The following is a 21,835-nucleotide window of genomic DNA, read 5'->3' on the forward strand; positions in this document are numbered from 1 at the left end:
TCGAGTTTCTGGGGCTCCAGCACATGCACGCATTCAGGTTGGGCACTTGGTGCCGAAAAGGTTCGCCATCACTGGTATATATATATTTAAATTTTTTCTTTTCTTTTGCTCATTGAAAAAAGCCTCCAATCGTATAACAGAAAATTTATTTATAGGGAAATTTATTTCCCTAAAGACAGAAGCTTTGAAGCAAGCGCTTACTTGTCTTGTTAAGCCACTGATAAGTCGCTTTAGATTCACTCATTAAATTTAAACCTGTGGTGCAATGCATATTTTAACTTCCCCAATAAGTATTTATTCTTCCTGCCTGGGAACTGTATGATCTTGTGCATATCAATTCATAAGTTAGAATTATTGAATTCTAAGAAATCATGTACAGGGTTTGAGTTTGAGAGAAGTTGGCCCTGGGCTTGTCATAGCAAAGAGAGTACCAGAGCTTTTGTTTGAAGGAAAAACTGATTGAAAAGGGTTGTGCCCTGTGCATTTCATCTTGCGCTATGGCCTTGATCACATAATATATGTACCCATTTGTTTAAAAATTGCTTTCTCACAAGATTTTTGGAGATTTCAACCAAAGATCTTGTGCAGTAATGCTGAGATTTCAAGCTACTTTTTAAAATAACTTATTTATTTTTTTAATTTAGGGAGCTATGTACATTAGAAGTTGGGGTACCTCTCTAGTCTGTGACCAGCTTTTATCTCAGTTTGTTTAAATAAAGAATTATTGATCTTTCTGCTAAGGTCATATACCTTTAACCAAGATTTTGGGAAAATATGCTATTTTGGATGTTCTTGGCTGCAGTTTAAAAACATAAATAATAATACACTGCAGTTTTAAGATAGTTAGATAAGTTAGTAACACAATTGTAAAGTGAATCTGGCTTCCCCATTGACTTTGCTTGTCAGAAAAGGTGATCATGTGACCCCAGGAGGCTGCAACCATTATAAATTCATGCCAGTTGCCAAATGTCTGAATTTTTATCATGTGATCATGGGGATGCTTCAAAGGTCACAAGTGTGAAAAATGGTCATGTCACTTTTTTTAGTGCTGTTGTAAATTTGAATGGTCACTAAATGAACTGTTGTACATTGAGGGCTCCCTGCATTTATGTACTTTTTCACCTTATTTTCCAATTTCAAGGTTGTTTATTCAGGATACCTCCTCAAGGCATCTTATTTCCAGGACTGAATTGGACAAAACAGGCTATAAGAATGTAGCCTTTATACAATTAAGTTTGGCAGAGTATTTCCCCAAAAATAAGACCCTGTCTTATATTTTTTTGAACTCCAAATTAAGCGCTTGGCCTTATTTTCGGGGAGGTCTTATTATTTTAGGGTGCGTGGAGCAAGATGGGGCTCCTCTTGCCATTTTACCTGATTTCCAGCTCTGCCTCCCTAACCCTAACCAGAGGAAATGGCGGGGACTGGCTGCGCATGCATTTAAATATTTTTGGGAAGGGCTTATTTTCCAGGGGAGGGGCTTATTTTAGCGCATGCACTCAAAAGCCCAATTGGGCTTATTATCAGGCGAGGTCTTATTTTCAGGGAAACAGGGTAAAGGTTTCTCCTTTCCAGTCAAATCCGACTCAAGGGGGTGGTGCTCATCTCTACTTCTTAGCCAAGGAAACCAGCATTGTCCAAAGACATTTCCGTGGTCATATGGCCAGCATAGCTGTACGCCAAGGCGCACGGAACATTGTTACCTTTCCACCAAAGTGATACCTATTTATCTACTCACATTTCCATGTTTTTGAACTGCTAGGTGGCAGGAGTTGTGACAAGTAACGGGAGCTCACCACATTGTGTGGCACTCAAGTTTTGAACCTGGGCTGTCAGCTTTCCGGCTGACAGGCTTAGAATGTTTAACCACTGAGCCATCGCACCCCCATATTTTTATAGTAGTTCTGATAAAATAGAATAAAAGTAGTTCATAGCAGAATTATAGAGCCTATGTTCTTTTTCTAGATTCAGTTCTTAGCCTCCCCAGTTAGAAAGGCTGAGGAAAACTCCATTTTCTGGAGATTGTGGGAAATTTCTGCCAATCAGAATGGACAAATCAGGGTAATGTGGACACATAGTTCAATCATATAAAGTGGCCTCATATGTTCACTGCAATTTTTAATGTTTAAAAAAGGTGGGAAGGTTTTGAATGTGTTCAAGGTTACTGTATTTGTCACCTTCAAGCACCTGTTTGAACCTATGGATAAGGCAAACACATCAGCAGACCAATTAGTGCAGTTATGTATATGTTATGATATACAGGCTACTTGTATCTGTATTTCTCTCCTCTTGTTGTTGAATGGATATAACTGAATGATGGAATACTGACTGCTGTGCTCTTTTTTTCCTGCCTTTCTTCTTCCTTTCTTCTATCTTCAGTAGAGCATGCGCCATTTTGAACATGAATTCTCGGTAAAGTAATCCAATATTGATGTCCATTTTTTAAAATGATATTTCAGAGTATGAGAATATCGATGCTGAAAGGAAAAAATATGAAACATGGATTTTAATAGTTTTCTGAATTATGTTAAAAGGCAGAACATTTTCCCTACTACCCTCCCTGGATCAAAGTTCCATCTGCTATCATTAAACAAGTCTTTAAAATATTTATTTTTTTGAGAAAACATTTTATTAACTCCTCCTTAGGTTTGTTAGTTTTAGGATTATCCACTATTCAAGCAATTTGAAAGAGATGCTTTCTTCAAATAAACATATAAGCAAACAATACTATACACTGCTAGCATTTTAAAAACAATGTTTTTCCCTAGCCAATTGTAAAGCAAAAGAGGAGCTTAGGGAATTACAACATTAAAGAAACTGGCAGAAAACTTCCAAGAAGCCTTTCCTCTAAATTGCTAAACTTTTTAAAAGATTAATCCAAAATTATAAAATATCAGAAATAAAAATGGAGGACCAGGTTTCAGGATAACTCAATATATTATGGTTGTTTCACATAGAAAAGATAAATCATACCACACCAGTAAAAGTCTATAAATAATTAAATTAAGAAATTTCCATAGTGTAGTAAAATGAGGAAGCAATACTGGGTAAAAAGCTCCCTTAACTGTACTAGCTCATTTCAAGCAAGCAGTGTTTCTTAACCTGACTTAACCCATCAGAGTATTTCCTATTCTTCTGTAGAATTTAGTACGTTTTAGTGAATGTACCATTAGCAGAGTGGCACTGGGAAGTTCCTATCAGGTACTTCTTGAAGGAATACAAATTATTCACTAATTTAGGGAAATAGGGACATTGGAAGTATGTCCATCTACTGGTATTTTACCCCTACCCATTATGAAGCAAATAACAATATGCAGTTTTAAACTTGTTTAAAATAGATCTAGGCTGAATTATTGATGTTTTTAATGTCTTTATGAAATAACTGGGCAAATAAGTACATTCTCTCTCCATTTAGAAAAATATTTTAGATGAAATGATAGCTAAGAATAGCAGGTGACACAACCTATTTAGCAGCCTGAGCAATTCGTTTATTTACATGAGCATTATGTAACGAAAGAACATTCAAGTACTTCCAGCTACCATATTCAAGTAAACATATTGTTTGCTGGTATTGCAGGTGTTATGTAAGATACTTGGGGGAATATTTTTGCTGTAGGGCTGGGTTTCCACACAAAGGCAATTTACATCTTGAAAGCAAGAGATGTGCTCCTTTGTTAAGAAGACAAGGGCATATATTTAAAGGAGCTAAACATCAAACATGGTTTCTGGGATGATATGCTAGGGCAGTGATGGCTAACTTTTTTGCCATCGCGTGCCAGGAGGGGGTGCAGGGGGGTTGTGTGTGCGTGCCACACCCATAATTCTATGCGCCCTGCCTCTGCGGATGTACGCGCGATCGCCCTTGGCTCCCCCCGCTCCTGGCACGTGATGGCCCAGTAGGCCTGTTTTTCTCTTTCACCTGACTCCAGAGCCTCTCTAGGAGTCTGGGGAGGGCGAAAATAGCCTTTCCCAACCCTCCAGAGGCCAGAAACGGCCCATTTGCCAACTTCCGGTGGGACTGGAAGGCCTGTTTTTTGTTGTCTCCAGCCTCCAGAGTCTCTCTAGATGTCTGGGGAGGGCAAAAACAGCCTCCCTCCCCCCCCGGAGGTCCTCTGGTGGGACCAGAAGTTGGCAAACAGGCTGTTTTCGGCCTCCGGAGGACCTTCTGGGGTGGGGAAGGCTGTTTTCAGCCTCCCCAGACTCCTAGAGAGCCTCTGGAGTCAGGTGTGAGAGAGAAACGGGCCTTCCCCACCCCCACCCCCCGAGGCCCTCCGGAGGCAGGAAACAACCTGTTTCCCTACTTCTGGTGGGCCCAGAAGGCCCAAAAATCAGCTGGAGTTGAACTTATGTGCCCACTGATATGGCTACGCATGCCACAGGTTCGCCATCACGGTGCTAGGGGCAATGGAGCACTGTTAGCTTTCGGGAGTTTTTGTTTTGGAGCGAGGTTCAAGAGTATTCATTGGGTTCAGTGATCTAGAGGAACATTTTACTTTTATAAAAAACATCACATGTAAGTAAGGATGTGCTGCTCAGTGTTGGTGAAGCCATGGCAACCTTTGTTTTCTGGTGGGAACTCCATGCACAGTTTACTAGTGAAATGGTCAAATTTGCTAATGGAAAGCATAGCAACAGAATGTCACTAGAGTTAATAGCTTGGAGTCCCTCAACTGTTTTACATTTTTCACTTGATAAATGCCATTCAGGTTTTGGGCTGGAAAAAAAACGGTCCGTGAAATAAAATCAGGGTTAGTAAAGGAAACATCTGTGTAAGACCAAAGTTAAATAGATGCCCCAATAACTTCATCATATAACTGGAAAGTGATGGAAAAACTACAATTCATTGGACTGTTATTTGTGACCATTATAACTTGGCACTGAGTTCCAGTTCATATTCTTTTGAATTTCTATCCTGAGCATCTTATACACTCAGTCAATTTTTACTGCAGTATTTAATTCTTCCTATTTAGGTTGTCCTAACAACACAGAATTCACACTCTAATAATTATCAGCAAGAGCTTCACATTGATAAAGCTTATTTACCTGATGTTGCACTTCAAAGTCTTCTTTTTAAAAAGATGGAGTCACTGACCTTTCTCAGCAGGTTGGTCAAATTTGGCTCATGTAACCGAAGAGTTACTGCACTTGGGATAATGAGCATCTAAATACAGCACTGATTTACCAGGCCTGCTTCAAAGTCTCTTGGCAGGACTTAATCTCCCTACTGAGGAAATTTTTAAAAGATATTTGACCCTGCTTTTATTATTTTTCTAAATAACATGCCTAATACTCCTTCCTCCACCTATTTTCCCTACAACAGCAACCCTGTGAGGTGTTTGACTGAGAGAGGGATTGCCCCAAGTTACTCAGCCAGCTTTCATGCCAAAGGTGGGACTAGAACTCACAGTCTCCTGGTTTCTAGTCTGGTGTCTTAAGCACTTGACCCTGCCATTATAATGCCTTAGAAAGAGCCACTTTAAGAAAGAGTAGATCTATAGGAAACTCCTTTAGTTAATTGGGTGATCTGTCCACCCTGGATTATTTCTCTATTCTCATGTTCAGGAGAATGTAATTGATAGGAGATTTTATCCCCAGATTTCTATTGTCAATAAATAATACGGACTTACTGTACATGAGAACATAAAAATATATTTTTACGTTCTCATGAAGATAATTCAGTTAATCTTTAATTCATGAAAAGTCCTAAAGCTTTGATATTATACTTGAATAATTTCTTTCCTGAGCAATGGAAATGCTTTTTAAAGTTCATTCTGAAAATTACCTAGCTAGTCCCATATTTCCAAACTGAGGCAAAGATTCATAGGTTTGAACATGTTACACATCGGAAACAGTTTTCTATAAAATTTATTTTGGAATAAATCCTTGTTCTTCACAAATCCTCTTAGTGTTTCTCAACTTGAACAACTTTAAGATGCGTGGACTTTAGATTGCAGAATTCTTAAAAGAGTTGTGTTGCTGAAGTTGCGAAACAGTGCCCTGAATCAGATGTAAATCATATATGTTCACATAATGTTCATATTTTTCCTTACAACATGGTTTTAGGATACTGTAAGGTGCCTAGAGTAACGATAGTGAGATTGGTGGCAATTTAATTTAATTTTTTTTTTTTAGAACTGACTTGTAGGTTTACGGGGGAAAAACTGCCAATTTCAATACAGGAAGATCTGCTTTTATTAATCAAATAAGTTATAAATACAGTTAATAGTAGTTGAGATACTTAGCCTTAAGCAAATATCTACTTAAAATAGGAAACTGAACAAGTTAGCTTATTCTGAATTTGAATTACAAGTTGTTATCAAATGGTATTAAAGTAGAGGATGCACCCTAAGAACTTGATATCTATGATGTAACCACCTTATAGCTTAGCTTTTCTGCCTAAGAATGGGATCAGGTGTGAAATTCTTCCTTCAGTGATGAAAGTTTATGAACACTTTATAGAGATCTATAATCAAACAGTACTGTAACCTAAGTATGATCAGTCAGAAGGTGGGCAAGTAGTGAGAGAATAAGGAATTCTGAATCGTGGCAGCAAATTTTACAAGAGAATGTCAGAATAACCGTCTTTGAGCTGAAGATTTAAAAAAATGTGGACAACAAGACATCTATCCTAAATAAATAAATCTACAATAAAATGGCTAAAGCCATTCATATATTTGAATGGGTGGTTAAAGCCCTGAACGTAACTCAATTGAAATGTAGGACAAGTGAAGTGAACAATTCATGCCTGACAGTCAAATAATATTGATTAGTTGAAAGCTTAAAAAAAATGAATGGATTAAAATACTTCCAAGAAATGTGTGAATTGAACACCAGGTACAGAAATGTTTGCATTAAAACATTACTGATAAAGGAGATGCCACCAAAGACTGGACAGAGTTTGGGGTATTGCTTAACCAGAATCTCTTATCTCTTAATAGGCCTCAAATGAAGCTTTTGACAACATTGTATAGATTATACCACTGCATGATTATGGATAGTTCTAAAGAGTTCACAAAACTTTCACCATATTAAGGGTTGTCAGTCCTTAATAATTGTACAGAATGTTGATTTAAAAAAAAAAACTTGCACTTTTCTGCAGTATGCCATTACTCCTTATTTTAAACCTTTTTTTTTTTACTTTTACCATGTGTGATTTTCTACCTCTTTTATTTTGTGTATTGAGCTTCTCCAGATCATGCTTCTGTTATCCATCATTTGCCAGCAGCATTTCCTTCAAGTTCAACTCTTGAACTTTCTTTCTTTCTAGCAGGTGCCTCAACAATTCCATCACCACCAGCAGCTCCTGGTCCTCCTCCTCCTCCTCCTCCTAACTTGGATGTGCCAACCCCCCCTGAGCTGCAGCCTGTCAACAGCACAAACAGGAGCGCCTTACTCAGTTCCATTCAGAATTTTCAGAAAGCAGCTTTGAAAAAAACAGAAATCTGCGACCACAGTGCTCCCAGAATCAGCTGAAGTTGTTTACAAATCAAATTGGATATATTTTCTATTTCTGTTCCCTCAGAACCAGTCTTTCCTGTAATAATTTGATCTGGCCACTTTGTTTAAGAGTCATTTCAAACTTTTCCCCTTAAAGTAATATAATTGAATAACTATGATCAGAGTCTTTGGCTTGTGTTGAAGAGTGAAAAAATCCCATTTAGGGATTTCTTTTGTGGAATCTTCCTTGGGACGGATATTATTTCTTCTGATAGAGAGTGACCATTTATATTTTGAGGCTTGCTTTCCAAAAAGATTGAACTATAAACCCTGGCCCATTGATGTTAGCTGTACTATACCAAGTTACTTCAACTATGTTGAAAAACATGGCAATGCTGATTTTTTTTTTCTTTTTTGCCCTGCAAAATGCAGGTAATCCATGGATTAGTCAATGTTTAGAAGTACAGCTCCCAATACAACTCAATTTAGAAAGAAAAGAGGGCATTAAATTATGCCATTAGACTTGAGGTTAAATTGGATATCAAGCTATACATATGCAGGGTTTCCATTAATTCAAATTTAACCTCAATGTATGATTTATTATTGGGCTGGGTGTTTTAAAAAAAAACCTACATAAGTTTAATGTTTTAGTGAAAAAATGTCATTTTTCTGATTTGTTGAAAATCTTAAATTGCACTTTAAGGATTATTAGTAATCCATTTTTAAAGTCAAGTATATTGTCAGTGTTTGTTCCTATGCAGACAATGTCATTGTGTAGAAGAGTTCATGTAGTCTGAAATATACTCATATTTTTATTAAAATGTCAATAGAATTTCATTGATGTTGGAAGAAAATAAATCTGCTTAATCTTTCAGTAGTACAGTATGGTAAAACATAAATGCCTTGAAATTACGAAAGTCCAGTTGCTGAGTATAGCAACCCTATATTCATTAAGCTAAGATGGGGAAAGATCTTGGTTACTGCTAATGCATCTAAAATGATCTTCAGCTTAGAGCAGTGATGATGAACCTATTGTGTGTGTCAAAGGTGACATGCCAGTTTTTGGGTGGCATGCCAGCATTCACCAACACCCAACATTGATTCTTGAAACCACATCTGATTCTCATGCAGTTTTTGAAGGCTACAGAGGCCACACAGAAACAGGGTGACCTCTTGTGCAGCTTCTGAAAATTGCATGAGAATGGGATATATGCTTTCATGTGATTTTGGGCAGCTGCATAGCTGTGGAAGAGCATTCTCCAAAATTACTTAAAAAACAGGCCCACCCTTGACACTGTCAGAGTGCCACTGTCCAGATTGGCCTAGATTGGGGTGATGGTGGAGGAAGAGAATTGTTTCTCTTTTGTTTGGGGAGGTGTGTGCGAGACACACCAGAAAAGTCAAGTTAGGCATTTTCCAAATTTTTGACATGCCAGCCCAAACGGTTCACCATCAGTGGGTTACAGCAGGAATCCCCAGCCTCTGTGCTGTGGCCCACTAGTGGGCCATGAGGTGTTTGCAACCGGATCATGGAAACGGGCAAGCACGCACACGGATCCCTACTTACGTGAGCAGTGGGTGAGCGCATGTACAGTGTTTCCCCCCAAATAAGACTTCCCCGGATAATAAGCCCAATTGGGCTTTTGAGCATATGCGCTAAAATAAGTCCACCCCGAAAATAAGCGCTCCCCGAAAATATTTAAATGCATGTACAGCAGGTCCCCGCCATTTCCTCTGGTTAGGGTTAGGGAGACAAGAGATGGAAATTGGGTAAGACAGCAAGAGGAGCCCCGTCTTGCTCCATGTGCCCCAAAATAAGACCTCCCCAAAAATAAGGCCAAACGCTTATTTTGGGGTTCAAAAAAAATATAAGATATGGGGTCTTATTTTCGGGGAAACACGGTACATTCATGCATGTGCCAATTGCGTGCAGGCGCACATGCACATTGCTTGCACAACTGGAGTTGCGCTCACATGCAAAACCATCCCCTCTTCCCCCTCCGCCCTCCTGGCTGGTCTGCAAAGCAAGGAACTCTGGCTTAGAGGAAAGAATAGCAGGGGGCATGATTGTGCTCTTTGTGATATAAAGGGAGAAAGGAAGAGATACAACACCAACACAATTTAGTTAATACCTTTATTACAAGCTACATAAGTTACAAAATAAGCACAAGCTGATTCTTGATATAATAGGCTGCTCATCAGAAGCAAACCTTATCTTGTAGGCAATAACAAGACATTTTATCATATAATGAACGTTCCTTAATAACTCATCTCCCTTTGCACTGGCTTCTTGAGAGAGAGAGAGAGAGAGAGAGAGAGAGAGAGAGAGAGAGAGAGAGAGAGAGAGAGAGAGAGAGACAACATGGTCGGTAACAAACATGGTTTCTATTATTCCTTTTGTAATGCCTTATTCCAATCCACGTGCAATATAAAGTGCAGCTCTGGATACAGTGGCTTGCAGTATGCTCCATAAATAATATTTTTTTAAAAGATAAATTCTCAAAGAACAGAATTTTCACACACGATCTAGATATTGAGCGTCTTTTTCACAGCAACTATTATGTCCTTTACTTGAGGTATGCAGTTTTCCTCTAAGATCTTTGCATAAGGCATTGGCACATCGGCACCTGTGACACGAACCACAGGTGCATCCAGATGGTTGAAAGCAGGACCTGAAATCAGAAGAATGGATTGACATTCATCCTTCCGAGTTTAAGCTGGATATTTTCAGCCAGCTGCCTAGTATGTCTAAAAAACTGCTTATGAAAGTTTATAGAACCAAAAATCTGCATCCCCAAATTTAAGCTCTCATCTCTCTCAGAAAACAAGAGGATAGAAAGAGGTACTGGGGCCACTAGCACAGAGTTCATGGGGGGGGGGGACACCTAAAGTCATATATTTTATTTAGGTTGAGGATATGTCAAATAGGGGTTTGTAAGTTTGAAGGTTCTATTATCCATTTAGATTTTACTTTATCCCTCTGTTATTATTTTTATAAATAATTCAAGGTAGCAAACGTACCTAACACTCCTTCCTCCTCTTTTCCCCACCACCACCACCCTGTGAGGTGAATTGGGCTGAGAATGAGTGATTGGTTCAAAGGCACCCAGCCGGATCTCATACCTAAATGGGACTAGAACACACAAGTCTCCCAGTCACTGGCCTAAAGTCACCCAGCCAACTTTCAACCTAAGGCCGAACTAGAACTAAGTCTCCTGGGCCTGGTGCTTAACCACTAGACCTGACTCTCTTTATTATATGGGTGCATATACTTGACCTTCATTGAAAGACTGCTCTTGCAGATTAGATAGATGGCCTTTGCAGTCTAAAGAGAAACTCACTCTAATGAAGAATGAGGGCATTCCAACTTTCATTGAAAGCTTCAAAGAAGAGAGCACCAGAGTCCTGATGTTAAGAACAACCACTGTAAGCATGAGTCTTCAAATACCTTCCATAATTCTGGCACAGATTTCAGCTCCCACCCCAAACTGGGGCCAGCCACCTTCTACTGTTACAAGATTATTAGTCTTCATGATGCTAGTTTCGATGGTTTCAATATCCAATGGCCGAATACTACGAAGGTTGATAACCTATGAGAAAGATTTAAGAAATTGACCAGTTGTCAGTCCCACTGTAATCTGGAAAATAAATGACGATTGTAACTAATAGAGAAAATTCACAGAATGGCAATGTTCCACACTTGTGTACCACTGAAGATCCCCCTTTTTTTTTACTTTGGAAAATCTTGGAAATCATTCAGCAATGGTAGATAACTTCTCCTTTTAAGTATCTACCTTGTCTAGTTGTTAATATGTTATATGCAAATACGTGAATGATGGGTAACTGAGATTTTCATCAAAGCTGGTCTCCAAGGCTGCTTCTGTTGCTTGGGGAAGTAGGCACAGCCAAGGAACCAGCAGAACTCTTAACACCTTTTAAAGGTAGGAAACAAGTTTTGAAGATATATTTTTTGTGAATTGTATCCAAACAAAATAATTTGTACCTCGCATTCCACTCCATCTTTGGCAAGGACAGCAGCTGCTTCGAGGCAATGGCCAACAGATCTTGAGTGAGCCGCTAAGGTTATATGGGTTCCTGAAACACAAAATTGGTGATTAAGAGTTGTAACGTGGGCAGGGATCCGTTTTAAATGCAAATTTTTTAAAGAAGGATTATCCAATAGTCACTATCATGTCAACTTTTAAACCCTTTAACTGAAGTTGAATTTATTACCTCAAAATGTAAAATGTTTTACTCAGTGGTGAAATCCAATTTTTTTTACTACTGGTTCTGTGGGCGTGGCTTGGTGGGTGTGGCAGGGGAAGGATACTGCAAAATCCCCATTCCCTCCCCACTCCTGGGGGAAGGATATTGCAAAATTCCCACCCCACTCTGGGCCAGCCAGAGGTAGCATTTGCCAGTTCTCCAAACTACTCAAAATTTCCACTACCGGTTCTCCAAACTACTCAAAATTTCTGCTACCGGTTCTCCAGAACCTGTCAGAACCTGCTGGATTTCACCCCTGGTTTTACTGTTAAAAAACATACCTAATATTATCAAAACACTATAGGAACAGTATGAGTGTTGTAATTATAAGGTAGTCTTAAGGTTACAACAGCAACTGGGACCGAGATGGCTTAGCAATGGCAATCCTGGTTGCCCTCATAATCAGGGAACTTTGAACCATTAAGTGAGGATTTCACAAGATTATGATAGAGGAAGCAGTGGGAATCCAGGCAAGTGGGCTGATGGTTGTAAGATATGGGCAGGTGGCCAGGCACTTTGAGTGGATGCTACAGCGAGGTAAAAAAAGCAGTAGGAGTGAGAGCAGCATGCGACCTGCTGGTTTCCCCACTGACTGCTTTAAGAGAAGCTGGCAGTAAAGGTTGCAAATGGTGATCCTATGACTGCAGGGGTGCTGCAACAGCTACATGTTGAGGATCAGTCGTAAGTCCCCCTTCTTCAGCACCACTGTAACCTTGGTTATGAATGGACGTAACCTGAGGATTACTGGTACTGTCAAACATAGGAGTTGAAACTCCTCCAAATTAGATTTTCTATATGTGTGAATATTTTAGAACCATCTAGAAATGAAAAGGGGGAAATCAATTTTAAAAAGATCAATGAATGTTTACGTATACTTCTATCACCAAATTAAAAAAACATGATGGACTAATGGGGAGCAGGGTGGATAAAAATCAATGATTTTTTTGATTTAAATCGGATTTTTTTTATTTAAATCAGATTTTTTTATTTTTATTGAATTTATTTTAATAAAAAACTTTTGGGGTAAAAATCTATCGTAAGATAGTTTTCTATTTAAGATACATAAATAATTTAGTTTATTCAGCATGAAATGGAGCTTAGTTATGTAGCACAAGGCTGTATATTCTGCAACACTGGGACTATCGGTGAGTCAACAGTGGGTCAAAGGAGTAGCAGAGATGACAGTTGCTCTTGAGTTGATTTAAATCAAGTCTTTTTACTAGTGATTTAAATCATGATTTAATTCATGCCTTAAATCGACTCGATTTAAATCAAATCCACCCTGATGGGGAGCATACTTAACAATATAGGAGTGTATACACCAGACAAAGCTAGCAACTGTAGGGATTAATCATGCACACTAAAAAGCTACCTCTCAAAAATCAAAATCAGTGAGTGCCCAAGGTTTTGGATTGTTTCCATTCTCATTGAGTTTGTAAACATACTTCTAAAAGGAATAATGTATGTTTTAAGGCTTGAAATAATGGGTGACCATTAGGGGTAGGATAAATTCTGGAAGCTTACAAACTCAGTTTGTTCTATTTTTTACCCCCGGCCTTTGAAGCCCCCATTTCTTTTTCTCTGTTTCTATCTGAGTTTAGTAACTCTGCAGTCTATCTTCTTTTTGCTTTGAGAGCCAGGCAGCATATAAATTAAGTAAGTTTGACAATGCAAGGAAGCCATTAAAAAAAAGAAAGAAAAAAAGAGAACCTGGCTGATTAACTACTTCAGACTATCTCTTTAAAAAAGTACTTGCAGAATAGAGCAAATTGTTTAAACACTCTAGAGCACCCAGCGAACTTGGGAAGGCTAAATGCAAATAGTATGCTCGTTTACCTTGCTTTTCTATCTTGGCCTTTCCAATAGGAACAACGAAATCTTTTGAAAGTACTTCCTCAGACAACTCAAAGGACACACCATACATTAACTCATTTTCCAACATGACAACTATGAGAAATAAAAAAGAAATGTGCTTTAATCAGAAATTCTTGTGCTCATCACAGATTACTTTTACAATGAAAGACTCTTAAGACAGAATAGAGGCCTGCACGTTACCAGCTTGATATCTTGGAGTGAAACCTAAAGTACAAAGAAATATCTGATGAAACGTAAGGGCCAAGAATTCATGTTAGTTCCAAAAGTCAAAATTCTGCAGTGCGTGTGCATTCATGCAAAGCAAAATTCTGGGGATGCCTTTAATATCTAATATCAGGAATAGTTCAAATGGGAATCAGGAGTGTATTAGAAGCTCTAATGTTAAATATTTCAAGCCTGAAATAATTGATCTATGCCTCTCTACCATGAAGCACCCCTTACATTTTATATCACAAGTGAAACTTGGTTATTTAATTCAAATTAGATTTTTAGTTTTAGTTTTAAAATAGCCAAGTAAACATTGCTACTTTTTCAACTAAACCTATGTGAATTAATTCTGCACAGCATATGAAATGTTAATGTTAATGCAAAAAAATCCAAGCACACAGTTTTACAGGTTATTAACCCTTCGGGAGAACAGAATACTCCTGAAATTTTCAGACAATGTTTGCTTAAATCCAAAATCAAAGAGTTAATAGCAACTCTCCTGAAATGGCTTCTTTAATAAGGGTATATACACTGACTTTTTTTTTGGTGTGTGTGTGGGTGGGTGGGTGGGTGGGTGGGTTGTTTCCTGATATGTCATCCCTCTACTCATAAAAGTTTGCCTATGAAAACCATCAGGTCTCTTCCAACCATCCTCCAATCATCGAAATTCTAACTGTATAATAAGAAAAAATGCTCTAATTGGACAGTACATTAGTTTAGGCCCGCACAATCATAAACCACCTGGATTTGAAAGCTTTCACCAAAGGATATGATAGCCCAAAACAAACTTCCTGGAAAATAGGTTGCTATTGCGAAAATTACCTTGGGCTCCCCCAGCTTGTTGCATCCTGGTTATGAGATGTTGTGATTTTTAATACAGAGGTGGAAGCTTTCTAATATAAATTCAGCCATTCATACAGACAGTCCTTATTTAGAAACTGACTTGCTTAGTGACTGTTCACAGTCATGACCATGATGAAAAAATGCAACCAACCCTTAAATTTACAACCTTTGCAGGGCTGTAAAGCAAAGGAAAGCTGAAGTAAGACTGACAGGACAGTTGTGGTTTCCCTTAGTGACTGCTTTACTTAACAGTCACGTTACTGGTCCCAACTGTGGTTGCTAAACAAGGACTGTATTTTAGATTTCATAAGAAAATAACAGAAAACGTTTGATGCAGATAAAATATAAGGCAGCAGTGCATTCGTATTACATAGCAATTTTGGGGATTTGTTTACCTGGGTTATCATCCCTGATTGATGCTTTAAGGAGACCTCTTGCATCCTCTGCACTCCAGGGGCTAACTACTTTCAGTCCAGGGCAATGCCCATACCAGGCTGCAAAACACTGTGAATGCTGGGCTCCTACTCCTGCTGAGGCACCATTGGGACCCCTGAAGACAATAGGGACGGTTACCAACCCAGAAGACATATAGTAGGTTTTGGCGGCCGAGTTTATAATCTGATCAATAGCTTGCATGGAGAAATTGAAGGTCATGAATTCACAAACGGGTCGCAAACCAGCCTGGTAAAACAAACCAACTGGATTAATATTAAGATACAAACTCACACAGTCTATTGCTGCGTAATCTGTCTTCCATATCTTCCTCTATTCATTTCCTATATCTAACTGGAACTGTCAGCCCTTTGAATACAAAAGTGTCTTGCCTGTTCTTTTAAAAGAACAGTTTTTAAAAAAATCTTGTTTCTTTTAATGAATCAAGTGGGTGGATGCATAAACAAAAACTAAGATGTCTTCACAGCTACTTAAAATACTTTCCTTTATAACATTTTTTTTAAAAAAGTTTATTTTTATTTCTTATACACATATTGTAAATGTACATTCTCTTATCCATAATTGATCTCATATATATATATATATATATATATGTATGTGTGTATATATATATATATATATTTTCTTAATGAAAGCATAAAAATAAGACATTTTAATTACATTTGGGGTTGCTCTTCTACCCTCTTTTCCCTTTTTTCACAACAAACCTTCTTTTCCTTCTTCTTTCTTTCCCCTCCCTCCCTCCTCTCTTCTACTTTCTCCCCTTTCCTCTCCTCTTCCCTACATCCCCTTCTTCTCCCCCACTCCTCCCCTTTTCCCCCTTTCTCACCTTCTCTCCTACTCTTGTCCCCTATCCTTTCTTCCTTTCCTTCCCCTTTCTTCCATTCCTCTTTCTCCCTCTCCTCCTCTCTCCCTCTCCTCTTTCCTTTCTTTCTCCTTTGTTGTGCAATATTTCCCTTATTTGGTATCCGAACAACTCCAATTTTCTAATAGTATATACTTTTTCAATTTCTTTCCCATTTTACCCAATCCATCATTTCATAATTGTATATTTATATTTATAATATTTTTCTCCCCCCCCCCCGTCTCCCTTTTCCATTTACTCTGGTGTCATCTGAGTTTCTATTTCTTTTTTATCTTATCCCTCGTTTAACTTTCTATTATCTATATCATTTATTTATCAACTTTTATTCATATTTCATTTCTATCCATACGTAGAATCTTTCCCATGTCTTGAAATACACCGATTCCTCTTTATCTTTTATTCTTAGTGTCAATCTGTTCATTTCTGCACAGTCTAACATATGGGAGCTACATACCATGGCAGCACCAACAGCAATTCCAGTAAATCCCATCTAGGGAAGGAAAACAAGCAAATTAAAGAATTCACAAACATAAACCATCACTTTATGAAATAAGATTTAGACACCAATGATCTCACATAAGCCAATTTGTTTAAAGCTAAAATAAAAAGATTAAAGGTATTTTCTGAATTCATACCTCTGATATAGGAGTATCTATTATCCTTTTATCTCCATATTTCTTCCAAAGTCCTCTGCTAATCTGTAGATTTGAAAAAGGAGGTCAAATTGCTGCTAAAACAATATCCTTCTAAATAATTATACTAATAATTATACTAGAATGCCTTAGTAGATATCTTACCTTGTATGCACCATCATACTGCGCGACTTCTTCTCCGAGCAAGAAAACTTTCTCATCCCTCTCTATCTCCTCATCTAAGGCCTGGTTTAAAGCATCACGGACAGTGATCTGTGATGATAAGATATCTAAGTCAAAATCCACAAATGGTTACTTCTAGTAGTTACTGTCCCAAGAGAGGAAGGAAGACTGCAATATTTTAACTGGAATTTGGATTACAATTTCGACAGTTGAGAGCAAGTATTTTACGCCAATCTGACCTCCTATCGAAGGATTAGAAAGGACAGGCTATCCTCCGCCCTGGAGAAGAATGTACTGAACAGGTGAAGGATATCTGTCATAGTTCTGTACAGGGGAAAATGAATGGTGCCCATGCTCAAGAAATACAATTTTCCTACATTGGCACTTACAAGGGGAAAAGATTGTGTGACTATTATAGAACTTTCTGAATTATTCTGTACTACTCCTCAACTTACTTGAGCCCGAAATTATGGTTGCAAGTTATGGTGGTCATTAAGCAGGGCACCACATGATTGCCCGATTTTACTACCATAAAATTGCAGCAGTTGTTAAGCAAACTCATTTTACTCAATGGCCATTATGCTAGCATTTCTAACCAAGGCTATTTCCATGTAACCTCTAGGTTTAAAGATAGATTGAACTGATATAAATAATAGGTTCCTTCCAAGCACATTTGCAATTGGATAGCCACCTCTCACTAAACCACCATGTTGCAGAAAATATGAGGGGTCTTTGGTGCTCTCTGAGCTTGTTTTCTTGCAGACATTTTATTACCCAAACTAGATAACATCATCAGTGCTATCCAGTTTCCACCAAAATAAGACATCCCCTGATAATAAACCCAATCAGGCTTTTGAGATATAAGGCCAAGCGCTTATTTCAGGGTTCAAAAAAATATAAGACAGGGTCTTATTTTCTGGGAAACACGGTAGTAAGGAGTGCAGCTTGCTGTCAGTTTATATTCTAATGGCTTGCCTGTTAGTGTTGGTAGGGATGGTCTAAGAGATTATTTGGTTGGGCTGTTTGCTGTTGGCTTCTTTGGCAGTTTCTTTAATAAACTAAAGCCCTTCAAAACATCCTAAACAGAGAAAAAGACCCAACAACCCCAGAAGAAAAAAACAGGAGTCATCTACAACATATAATGTAAGGACTGCAACAACCACTATGTAGGACAAACAGGCAGAAGACTGACAGAATCCATCCACAAATACCAACTAGCAGTCAGAAGATATGATGGAAATTCTTTAATTTCACAAAATAGAGACAGATTTAACCACAGTTTCCATTGGGAAAATGTGACCATCCTTGACCAAGCCAAGTCCAAAAATGCCAGGGAATTTCTAACAAGTCAGCCATCATTAGACACATAGATATTAACTATATGTATGGCTCGCTAAAATGTTTCCTAATAATTCTCCAAATTGTTGGAAATGCAAAAAAGTCCCCGGAACATATTACCATCTCTGGTGGACATGTCCTAAGGTGAAAAAATATTGAGCTAAAATTGGACAGAAGAGATAATTGGCCACAATGTGGACTTCAAACCAGACCTTTTTACTAGGGATATTAAACAGAACCTACAGAAAAGAAATCCGATATTTGATTTTGCATATAATTACAGCTGCAAGGATAGTCTACGCACAGTCCTGGAAAAACGAAAATGTACCAACAAAGGAAGAAATAATTAAGAAAATTGTGGACTGTGCAGAGATGGACAAATTAACGAAAGAAATAAAAGAAAAGGAAGATACAGAATAATATTAAGTATGGAATAAGTGGTACGATTGGTTCAAGATTAGGGAAAGTAAATGTGAATAAATGATGGAGAGGAGAATGTGACAAATGTGTAAAATATTGTAAATGAATAAAATTAGATATAAAGGGACAATAAAGATAATGATAATAAAGGAAGGGAAAAATGGGGAATGTATAAAATAGAAAGTAAGAGGAACGAAATTGATATGTAAAAAGAAATACATATTATGTGTTGGTGTTCTATATGTTGTGTTGTGTTGTTGTGTTGTTGTAAAATCAATAAAAAAACCTTTTTAAAAAAGATATTAACATCTATAGACTATGCAAAAGAGACTATCACCCTGCCCAAAAAGGAATAAAAAGACCCAAGCACCTCTTCACCAGTAATCAGCACCCAGATCAGCACAGATTAAATTCAAGGATAACATCAGACAACAATCAGGTATACAATACTCCAATCAAACTGCCAAAGAAGCTAACAGCAAATAGCCCAACCAAAGAATTTCTAAAAGCACTCCCACCAACACTGACAGGCAAGCCACTAGAATATAAACTAACAGCAAATGGCTCCCCTCACTACCAGGGTATGAAACTCGCTTTCATTGAGGACTACATCAAGATTGTGTTTGACCTTGGGTGTGTGTGTGATATAAGTGATGTCAACTCGACATCACTCATATCAGGAGCGTCTGTGGTGGCCCAAGTGCTCTCCCAGCAAAAACGGGCTCCCAAGCTCCATTTTAGGCTGCAACGGCCTCCTGTAACCCTCTGTCAGTGAAAACAGAGTTTGGGAAGTCCGCCTACGGCCCTCGCGAGCTCCGTTTTCAGCTACGACGGCGTCCTGCAATCCTCTGCCAGTGAAAACGGAGCTCTGTTTTTGCTGGCAGAGGCATCGCAGGTTGGTCCTTTGCTGTTTCCAGGGCGGCCCACAGGTCTTGAGTTTGATACTCCTGCCTTACTAGCACTATTGTTACCTAGTTTGGGTAATGAAATGTTTGCAAGAAAATAAGCAAGCTCAGAGAACACCAAGGATCCCTCATGTCAACTGTGAGTTACAAATATTTTCCTTTATTAGTGCAGAAAATATTTCCAACAGAATGCTAGCTGATCAAAATCTCAGGGACAAGTAATAACTTTAGTTCCTTCATTTTGATGGATATAACTCGTTTACCTAGAGGCATTAGCCACATAACTAGATCCTTTCTGAAGGTATTGATAAATGTTTAGAAAATAGGAAATTCATGGTCATGTCTTTGGTCTGCTAAAACTGAAATAGTTTCTATAACTTTTGTGAATTATTGTAGCATCTCTATCTTTATTTGCACATCTTGCAATGTCACCAACCTTTTTCTTCACTGAATATTCTAATAAGATGCATACCTTGCTTTAATTTCTCTCTATTCACTTATAATCATTTACTCCATTTTTTTCCAGTCAAGCACAACTACATACCTCTTTTCCATATTAACTGCCATGTCCGCTTTCCTTGTAGTATCACACAATCTAAACTTTGCTGCAAGTTATTCTGGTTCTTGGCCATTAACATGATTGTCTGCATACAAAAGTATATATGCTTTCACACATCCCAAAACACAACTGGAAAGTCACTAGCATCCCCTGGACATTTATCCATAATACATACAATAAACAACTATTCCTATTTGGTACACTTCCTTAAAACTGTTATTTTAATTACAGTATAATCTTTCTAAACTAGATGGTTAGATTGGTTGTACAGGTAGTCCTTGGTTAATAACGGCAATTGGGACTGGAATTTCTGTCACTAAGCAACACAGTACATCACAGGGACATACCACTTAGCAGCAGGAATTTCAGTCCCAATTGCTGTTAAGTGAATCCTATGTCACATGGTCATGATTTGCAACTTCCTGCCAGCTCCCTCATTGCTTATAGAAAGCCGGCCACAAAAATTACAAATAATGTTCAATGACATGGAATGTGTTATATATGTGGGTATATGCATAATTTCGTATTCATTTATTTTGTCATGGTTATGTAATGTATATTGGAGATGGTGACCCTTTGAGAACTGTATGCAACAAAATTTCATTTTAATGCATGCCGATTAGTGTACATTCTAAGTGAAAATAAAGTTATTTCTATTCTTATTCCTATTCTATTTCTATGACATGGAATGCTGCAATGTCCTAACTCAAGCGAGACAACAAGCAACAGCCACAAATTGCAAGTACCGGTATGTACAATCAGTGCCCCTCATACGTTCTAGCAGTCGCTGAACAAATGTTTGTTAATCAAGAACCAGCCTATATTAGCGTTTTGGGAGCCAAATACTCATTCCTTACAGGTGTTTTCTATTAATTATATTCTTTCTAAACTGGAGGGTTAAAATTCATGTTAATCACTTTTGGTGGCAGCCTCCATTTCAGCTGATTTTGGTTGAACATTTTTGGAAGAAATTACACGAAGTTATTATCTCTCTTCTCCCGGGACGTTTCCAATGTTGCAACGTAACAAAATAGGTTGTTATTAGATGCCAGATTTAAAGTGGAAAAATATAGAAAGCTAAACTAACCTTGTCTGAAATATTAAAACACAGCAAATGCTCCTATTCGCATCTGCTCTCCCTTTAGGTCGAGCAAGTAACGCCCAGTTAGATCACCTCCATCCAGACCAGCATCTTTTCGACTGTCCCTTAATTTGGGGAGGAATTGACCTTTGCTTCCGTGGGTTTTAAAGGTGTTTTAATCTTTCCTTAACAGTTCGCTCGAGCTCCCGTACCTGAACAGCAGCAGGCCCAGACGACCGGAAGCCTCGCTGTGGAGGTGCCGATAACCGGCCGGCTTCCAGCCGCCAAACACACCTGACAAGACCTCGGAGTGGACCCGCCGCCATCTTGAAGCTGCCCTCCACCCGGCGCGCGGCTGTTACGTAATCCTTGCGCCACCCAAGCACCCACCCACCCCGCTTTCGCTCTCCACGGTTGCCCAGTAACCCAGCGAGAGAAAGATTCTCGCGAGGTTGAAACAACGAGAACTGCCCTGTAGCTGTTCGCTGGTACTTTTTTTTGCCCCGCTTCCGCCCTCAGTTGAGAACACTGGGATTCCAACGTCAAAAGAGAATATTTTCCAGCTGTAATTCGAGCAGTTTGCAGAAAGTTGGCTGGATGAGAGAAAATATATATATATACTGCTCAAAAAAATAAAGGGAACACAAGCAGAAGACATCCGAAATCTGAATGAATGAAATAGCCTTATTAAATACTTCAAAGTATTTAATAAGGCTATTTCATTCATTCAGATCTCGGATGTCTTCTGCTTGTGTTCCCTTTATTTTTTGA

General features: G+C 38.4%; 2 protein-coding genes across 9 annotated transcripts in view; one reads left to right on the plus strand and one right to left on the minus strand.

Moving 5' to 3' along the window:
- Nucleotides 1–8,317, plus strand: part of PXK (PX domain containing serine/threonine kinase like) — a 50,108-nt gene extending 41,791 nt beyond the window's left edge. For 4 of the 8 annotated variants that reach the window (XM_070936825.1, XM_070936827.1, XM_070936833.1 and 1 more), the window contains one exon: nucleotides 7,268–8,317. In XM_070936825.1, coding sequence (XP_070792926.1) covers nucleotides 7,268–7,473 — 206 coding nt within the window. In that variant the 3' untranslated portion in view covers nucleotides 7,474–8,317. Of the gene's footprint in view, nucleotides 1–2,379; nucleotides 2,413–7,267 lie in introns of those variants that run through there. The other 4 variants (XM_070936826.1, XM_070936828.1, XM_070936829.1 and 1 more) reach the window with 2 other exon arrangements.
- Nucleotides 8,318–9,733: 1,416 nt separating this feature from the next.
- PDHB (pyruvate dehydrogenase E1 subunit beta) lies at nucleotides 9,734–21,426 on the minus strand. The gene is made up of 9 exons (XM_070936834.1): nucleotides 21,277–21,426; nucleotides 16,744–16,851; nucleotides 16,582–16,644; nucleotides 16,401–16,436; nucleotides 15,024–15,309; nucleotides 13,540–13,650; nucleotides 11,441–11,532; nucleotides 10,886–11,027; nucleotides 9,734–10,109 (listed from the first exon to the last, which is right to left on the minus strand). The coding sequence occupies exons 1-9, from the start codon at nucleotides 21,388–21,390 to the stop codon at nucleotides 9,964–9,966; spliced, it is 1,098 nt and encodes a 365-aa protein (XP_070792935.1). The 5' UTR covers nucleotides 21,391–21,426; the 3' UTR covers nucleotides 9,734–9,963.
- Nucleotides 21,427–21,835: the final 409 nt, after the last annotated feature.

This window comes from Pituophis catenifer, unplaced genomic scaffold (genome assembly GCF_029215685.1).
Source record: "Pituophis catenifer annectens isolate HBS135680 unplaced genomic scaffold, rPitCat1.0.hap2 SCAF_2, whole genome shotgun sequence".
NCBI lineage: Eukaryota > Metazoa > Chordata > Lepidosauria > Squamata > Colubridae > Pituophis > Pituophis catenifer.